Here is an 8,537-nt window from a genome sequence, read left to right on the forward strand (position 1 = left end):
ATGAATGCGCCAAAGCTTGAGGCAGGCCCCGGAAGACTTTCACTTTATTTGCATTTGGTGTTTCATTTTAGGTTGTAAGTTGTAATTCTTAATAATTGAGCTTTTGCTTTACAGATTTCAAACTCTTTTCTAAATGGATTTGATGCTACGAATTGTAACTTTTAATTTGTAATGTTTGTTTGGCATGTTGATCTTAAAAGTGAATATTTAATCTCTTGTTCGTTTATCTTTGTTTAACACTCTCTTCTTCCTCGTTTCTTGCTGTGTGTTTTGAATTACCAGCGTGGTTCAAACAGAAGTACGTTCACCGGACATACTCGTACCTTGATTGTCTTCATGATCATCCTTCTCGTTCGCATAACCGTTCTGCCTTGATGCTGCTGAGTCACAAGGTGACAGTCGTGTAACCGATTGCTGAAAAAGAACCCCTCCGAACTGCATGAAGAGGAGGCAAACCAAACCGAGAGGAGTTGCATCACAACCGTAAGGAACTTATTAACCACCCCAGTCCCGGTAAATGCAGTGGCAGAGACAGCCTTCCTAGCGCCAAACCCTATGAAACTGATGAGCAAACCGAACAAGCACGACAACGATAACACAGTAAACGCCACGGGTTCGAACCAATCCCCACCTTTGGCTCTCAAAGCTGCAAAAACATAACTGTATTCTCCAGTCAAAACCCAAAATATAGGTGCCATCATCAAGGACAAGAAGTTATCGTACAACACCAAGCCCCATTCATCACCATATGCTGAACCATCTCGATTGTAATCGTCGCCAAATATGCAAACGCTCATGAATATGCAGTTAAAGTAAAACCTGAATCAGTAACAACATACCCAGCACCACCACCCAAAATGATCAAAAGAGACACCAATGTCAGCTTTGATGGCCACGGTTGCCTCCTAAAGATAGTATCAGCTAAAGCAACCAAAAAGGGGGTGTCAAGGATCTAAATACTATGAAAATAATATTTGTGTTCGATATCAATTTCAGGTAAACTCACGCACACCAGCAATAAAATTGTTTAAACTTAGATAGTGAAACAACTTTCCCTTTATAATTGAAAACCTCTCATTGAATTTCTAAACTTTTCGGATATAAAATCCAAGTCTAATTATAAATATAATTCAAATTACGTGAAGAAGAAAAAATAATGAATTAAACCTTAAAATATTATTATTTTTATTATATAGGGTAAACTATTCACAATCACCTTACTCTTAGTAACTTTTTAATTGGGCCACACATTTAAAACAATATATATTAGTTGAATTATGAAAAATTATAAAATGGTGACGAAATGTTAATTTCTAAACGAGGCGCTCACACGATTATTAATAAAATTGATATAATAATAAATTTAGTCTTCAATTATTTCAATTTGATTCTAATTCTAAAAATCTGGTGATTTAACTAAAAACTTATTGTTAAATTACTTGAATGATTAATTTGCAAACAATTTAAACTTAGATGATATAACTAAAAACTTGTTTATAGTTGAGTACTGAAAGGGTAAAGTAAGCCAATGGTCAGTGATGTTTAGGTAAGTGTTACTTTTCACCACTAATGTTTAAAAAGTCACAAGTCGGTCACTAATGTTATCATTTGTTACAAAATGGTCACTCAATGTTAATAGCCGTTAACAAATCGTTACTACAATAACGAAATATTGATGTGGCACGTTAAATCAACTAACTCAGCATGTTTGACCGATCGTTTGACTCTCCTCCTCCTCCTCCTCTTCACACCATCATTTTGTTGCCAGTTATCGATTTTCCGTTTCACGCCATCTTTACTGTACTCCTCAACCTTCTGTGAGGCCATTTCCATGACCCCTTTCATGATGCCCCATGCCCTCTGGCCAATCTCACTTGTCCTTGCATTGACAACATTTACAGTTTCATTAACCTAGTATCTTAGCCACCCTCCTTAACCTGCAAGAAAGGAAGGAAAATGATAATGCTTGTGTATTTAATTCCAAATCCCCCAATATCCTTAAAAGTCGTAATATAAGGGTAGAAAAGTCATAACAATAGCATCAACGTTGTAGCAAAAACATGATGCCAAAACTGAAGCAGCATGTTTTTCACCCCAAGGTAGCAACCCAGGCATGTGAGTTTGATTGGAATGTAAGACTCTAAAAGGCCACAAAGAAGAACCCCAAGTCAAAATTCATTATCCTTTACAGAATAAGAATTAAAGGGTTGCATATTTCTAGGGTTGCATATTTCTAGGGTTTAGAAAAATAGAAAACAAGAGAATTAATTATTCAAAGAATTCAAGTTTCTCTGCTTTATTTCCAAAACAACATTACCCCAAAATCAATACCTCAGATATGTTCACTAGAACTGCTATATATATATACACAACAATCTTGCAATTTAAAATGAATAAAGAATGCTAGACTCCAACATGTTAAAGGAGCATCTAAACCTTAACAATGCATTCAAAAAATTTAAAAAGAGTAGTAGAGGGCACGGAGAAAGTAAAAAAAAATCATAAAAATGAAAAAGCTGGTGAAATGGAGGGAACATTTCTCTTCAATTTGGAAGAAGAGTCAAATAGTTGGTCAAACATGTTAAGTCAATTGATTTAACGTGTCACGTTAGCCTTCTATTACTGTAGTAACAATTTGTTAACGGTTGTTAACATCGAGTGACCATTTTGAAACAAAAGACAACGTTAGTGATCATTTTGTAACAAACGACAATACTAGTGACAGATTTATGACTTTTCAAACATCAGTGGTGAAAAGGAATATTTACCTGAACATTAATGACTATTGTCGTAGTTTACACTAACTAAAAATTTGGTAATTTCCCTGTTATATATATATATATATATTTTTACAGGTAAACACCACGGCAAAAGCATATTTGAAATCCAAATTAAAACTTGTTGTCAAAGAAAACCTCGTTGATAAAGTACTTGAATGCGATCGTGGTAAGCCAAAAGCAAAATCCTAAAAATCAAGACTCAATGGCCACGGTGGGTATCGAGAGGAAGCAACCGGCATCTGCGGAAGAGATGTGCAGCGCAAAGGGTGGAGCCAAGCAAGGGGAGGGCCTCCGCCAATACTATCTCCAACACATCCACGAGCTCCAGCTCAATCTCCGCCAAAAAACCCACAATCTCAACCGCCTCGAAGCCCAGCGCAATGATCTCAATTCTCGAGGTCATTTAACCCTAATCTTATTTTTCTTTCATTGATTTATTGTTTTCAATTCCTATTTATGTTTTTCACTCTTGGGTTGGTTGAGATGGCCGATTTGGCGTTAGTTTTTTTATTGTTAGATAAATTAATTCGTTTTTTCATAGGTGTTTTGATCTGTAAGTAGATATCAATATTTAGTTGAACAAAGGCTAGTAATTTATAGAGGTTAAGGCGGTGATTACATCTGCTGAATACCATGAGAATTGGGTTGCGGTAGTTGATAAAATAGTTGAGCTTAGAGGTTTGTTTGGCTTTGTTCTAGGTCTGACGCAACATTTTTATTATGCAAAACATCTGTTTAATTTTGAAGGCTGCAACCTTTTGCAATTAAACAACATAGCTATAAGTCATCATTCGATATTGTGAATAGGGTGAACTGATAAATGCGTTAACCTTTTTGGAAATTATGTGTGGTTTGAATGGAATGGTCATATTGGTGATTGTTGGTGCCTTGCTTTGTAACCATCTTCTCATTTTATTTCCATATTTTACCTGCTGAGTTATCTATTAATCGGAGAAAGCGGTGTAGTGGGTGTGTTTAACATCATTGCATTTTTACTTTGATAGAGCATCTAATACATCTCACAAGATTGTGCCAATTGTTAGGGGTCTTCTGTTTAGCCTTAACTTGGAAACATATGCATATATGGGGCTTTAATTCTTTTTAAGAGAATGTTTCCTTTTTCTTTTTTGGTGCTTGAATTCATTTAGTCCTTTTCTTGTGTAATACTGCAAGTACTTATTACGTTTGCATATCGGACAGTGAGAATGCTTAGAGAGGAACTACAGCTGCTTCAGGAGCCTGGGTCCTATGTTGGGGAGGTTGTGAAAGTTATGGGTAAAAACAAAGTTCTAGTCAAGGTATGTGATAGTTTATCCCTATTTAGTTTGTAGCTTTCTTTGACTTCACATTACTGCGATTAACATCATTTTACATACTAAAAATTTGGTTTCTAAAAAAGCTACTTAAACTTGAGATAATTCATTTTTTTTTCTTATTTTACTATTCATGATGTCATTTAAGAGTGCCGATTTCAATTGTACTTTGCTTTTATATTCTTATTTCTTCTCCAGGTTCATCCAGAAGGAAAATATGTTGTTGATATTGATAAGAATATTGATGTCACAAAAATCACTCCATCAACAAGAGTTGCTCTTCGGAATGATAGCTATGTTCTGCATCTGATCTTACCAAGCAAAGTTGATCCCCTGGTTAATCTTATGAAAGTTGAAAAAGTTCCAGATTCTACCTATGACATGATTGGTGGGCTTGACCAACAAATTAAAGAGATTAAAGAGGTGCTTATTGCATTTTCTTAATTTGTTCATTTTATGGCTTATCACTTTTTGGTTTCTCCTTTCTCTGGTATTGTTCACCATTTTTAATCCCATGTTTGGTTGTGGATTGGCCATGCGGTAAAATTTTCAGGTCATTGAACTTCCTATTAAACATCCTGAATTGTTTGAAAGCCTTGGAATAGCTCAACCAAAGGTACAATCATGCTAACAGCTCCTGGCATTTTGTGAATTTGTTTCTCATGTAATAACATTCTAAAGACTAAATCTTGCACCCTGTTATAAATTATAGGGTGTCCTGTTGTATGGACCACCTGGTACAGGAAAAACTCTACTGGCTAGAGCTGTGGCTCATCATACTGACTGTACCTTCATCAGGGTTTCTGGTTCTGAATTAGTTCAGAAATACATTGGAGAAGGCTCTCGGATGGTTAGAGAACTTTTTGTTATGGCCAGGTTTGTTCTTCATAATTTAAACAAATGCAAAGGAAACATGTTATATAGCAAGGTGTTGATTTACAAAATTGATTTCAAAACCCTTTCTGTTTTTGAGTGTGATGAAGAAAATATATTTTTTAAAATTTGTAGATAGTTACTTGTCATCTATTATTAGTCATTAGTCAATGCGTGATCTTATGTGGCCTGAAACACAAAGTATAGCTGCTTCTGTGTGATTATCTGTCATGCTGTTATACTTTAGTTTATATTTATTTGTTTTCAAAAGCGGTTTCTTCTCCTTCCTCTCCCCTCTCTAGGGAGCATGCTCCATCTATCATATTCATGGATGAGATAGACAGTATTGGATCTGCCCGAATGGAATCTGGTAGTGGCAATGGTGACAGTGAGGTGCAGAGGACCATGTTGGAGCTTCTCAACCAGCTTGATGGATTTGAAGCGTCTAACAAGATTAAGGTATTAACTACTTCAGTGGATACTGATATAGTGAATTATGAAACACTGTTTTAATTTGCCTGCAGTTATTTTTTGTTGATTCCTTTACCTACTTTGGTGCATTGATGAACAGGTTCTGATGGCTACAAATCGGATTGATATCTTGGATCAAGCTCTTCTTAGGCCAGGACGAATTGACAGGAAGATTGAATTTCCAAATCCGAATGAGGAGGTACATGGTATATAGTGTTCATTAACTCATTATTATGTTCCTTGTCCATCTATTCATGTTAGGGGTATTCAATGTGATCTCCTCATTGCACCTTGTTCTTATGCATGTTTGAACTTTGAAGAAGAAAAGGCATGCAGAAGGTTGCATTTGAACTGCAAAAACTAAATCTCGTGATTCATCTTCCTGATCACACGTCATTGATTGCATTATGTGTTCTGTCATTTTAGACTTCATTGTAAAGAAAACATTTTTATTAAGGTAGTTGTTCAGGTTCTTCTGCCATTGTTAGCAACCTGTTTCGGATATTATGAACCTGCAGAATGCAGTTAATAGAGCTATCATTTAATGGCAGTCAATAATTTCCTGCTATCGTTTTACCTGAATTTCAACCTTTTTTAGAGAGCACGTGATACTATCCTATATGATAAGTACTTATGTTGTCTATTCAATTGTATGCAGTCTCGTCAGGACATCCTAAAAATACATTCTAGAAGAATGAACTTGATGCGGGGGATTGATCTAAAGAAGATCGCGGAGAAGATGAACGGTGCTTCTGGTGCAGAGCTTAAGGTATGTTTGCCGATAATTATTCAAATTGTGTCTAGTTTCTGGATATATAAAATATATTTTTGCAATCAGAATATGGTTGGCAAGATGTGAATATCATCTTTTTGTTGCCTTGGATTGCACTTTTCAATACACTTTAAGAAAAATACAAAACCCTTGGATGGGATCTGGTTTTTTGGTATCTCATTATGCATGCTAAGGTATTTCGACGACATCTGTGAGGCTTTTTATGACTGCTAACAAAATTTACGAACATATGTAAGATGCTTTTGCATGACTAATGGTTTATAGAACATCTTACCAATGTAGACGTGTGCTTGTTTTTGCAGGCGGTTTGCACAGAAGCTGGGATGTTTGCTTTGAGGGAAAGGAGAGTCCATGTAACACAGGAAGATTTCGAGATGGCTGTGGCGAAGGTGATGATGAAGGAGACTGAGAAAAACATGTCCTTGCGAAAACTATGGAAGTGAATTTTGTTTTTATTTTCATTGTGCTCCGTACTCGTTTTGGGGGAGAATGGAACATGTAATTCCAGATTTATATAGTGAAAATATAAACTGTAAGCCTGATTTCTTTGACAAGGCTGTCTTAGAGATTTGCATGTAGAAGACTTGAATTTTATGAACTACTTTGATTGGTTTGTCGTACGACGAACTATGGGGATGGTTGGGCTATAAAACAGTTCTTTGATTGCAAGCTATTTGGTTTCTGATTGGGAAAATTTGTGGTTCTAATTATCCCCCAAAAGAAATCTATTATATAGTGGAACGGTGAATGAAAGAGCATGTTGATGATTTGATATGCATGATATCTTGTTTGAATTAAACATTTCCTGGTAGAAAATGCATTCTCGCACATGGTTACGCGCTGGCCTCTTAAGAACAAAGGACATCAGTCGACTGTGATAAGGTTTGGTACAATTCAACACTATTAAATTATACAAATTAATGAAGTTTAGATAACATGTTAAAGGGAAACCATTAGATTTATTCTTGATCTTATATATTAAGAGGTTGACTGCGATATCTAAGTTGTACAAGAGTTATGGAAATACTAGAATCGTTGGAATTTACATCAATGGAAATAAGGGTTGTGATAATAACTGACTCCAATTTTTTTTGGGTAAGTTACATGTTTAGTTCTTAAACTATTAGTTTTGATATGTTTTAATACTTAATTTAATTTTTTTCTAAACTGCGCCTAAAGTTTAGTTTTTGTTTCATTTTAGTACCTCACCGTTAAAAACTTTAGTTTTTGTTTGATTTTAGTACCTTGTTAAAATTTAGCGTTAAGTTTTGAAGAAAAAAACTTAAAAATTTAGATACTAAAATAGACCAAAATTAATAGTTAGGCACTAAACGCGTTAAGTTTTTAATGGCTGAGTATTAAAATGAAATGAAAACAAAACGTAAGGCATAGTTTTAAAAAAATTGAAAGTTTAAATAATAAAACAGATCAAAATTGATAGTTTAGATATTAAATGTGTAGTTTACCCTTTTTATTGCATCAGAAATTGAACCTCTTATCTATTGTAATGATGGTAAGAGAAATAAATTTTGTTTGATTAGTAGTACTATTAGAACCTATAATCCGGATACGTCTCGAAATACAAGTTAAAAATGTTACATCAATATTTTCAGTCATTCATGAAACATGAGCGCTTAATATTTTGTTTCATGTCAAAACATTGCTTAATTAACTTTAGAGAAAATCGCCTCAGTGACCAAAAAAAAGTTATAATATACGATTTTAACCAACTTTTTTTGGATTTGCCAAAATGACCAACAAAATCGCAACGCGAAATAAAAATCGCAACGCGATCCCCAGAATCGCAAATCAGTTTCCAAAATCGCAACGCGATTCTTGAAAATCGCAATGCGATAGTACAAATTCGCATTGCGATTTTCCAAAATCGCAACGCGAATATGAAAATCGCAACGCGAACACATAAATCGCAACGCGTATCCGTAAATCGCAACGTGTATCCGTATATCGCAACGCGTATCCGTAAATCGCAATGCGTATCCGTATATCGCAACGCGTATCCGTAAATCGCAACGATAATCCGTAAATCGCAACGAGAATCTGTAAATCGCAACGATAATCCGTAAATCGCAACGAGAATCTGTAAATCGCAACGATAATCCGTAAATCGCAACGAGAATCTGTAAATCGCAACGATAATCCGTAAATCGCAACGAGAATCTGTAAATCACAACACTGAAATTTTGGGTATATAACACTGAAATCATAAACTAAATCCCTAAATCGCAACTCATTCCATCTCCATCTATCACTCTCTCCGGCGACATCCGTTCCTATATCCAACGACAT

At 35.2% G+C, this 8,537-nt stretch overlaps 1 protein-coding gene and 1 pseudogene across 1 annotated transcript; one reads left to right on the forward strand and one right to left on the reverse strand.

Moving 5' to 3' along the window:
• Positions 1–288: 288 nt before the first annotated feature.
• LOC120169329 lies at positions 289–1,827 on the reverse strand (annotated as a pseudogene).
• Positions 1,828–2,888: 1,061 nt separating this feature from the next.
• LOC120169233 (26S proteasome regulatory subunit 8 homolog A-like) lies at positions 2,889–6,850 on the forward strand. Its single transcript, XM_039177430.1, has 9 exons — positions 2,889–3,178; positions 3,981–4,078; positions 4,292–4,516; positions 4,647–4,709; positions 4,806–4,969; positions 5,269–5,425; positions 5,538–5,636; positions 6,096–6,206; positions 6,533–6,850. The coding sequence occupies exons 1-9, from the start codon at positions 2,983–2,985 to the stop codon at positions 6,671–6,673; spliced, it is 1,254 nt and encodes a 417-aa protein (XP_039033361.1). The 5' UTR covers positions 2,889–2,982; the 3' UTR covers positions 6,674–6,850.
• The last annotated feature ends 1,687 nt before the right edge of the window (positions 6,851–8,537 follow it).

This window comes from Hibiscus syriacus, unplaced genomic scaffold, assembly GCF_006381635.1.
Source record: "Hibiscus syriacus cultivar Baekdansim isolate YM2019G1 unplaced genomic scaffold, ASM638163v2 tig00111758_pilon, whole genome shotgun sequence".
Lineage (NCBI taxonomy): Eukaryota > Viridiplantae > Streptophyta > Magnoliopsida > Malvales > Malvaceae > Hibiscus > Hibiscus syriacus.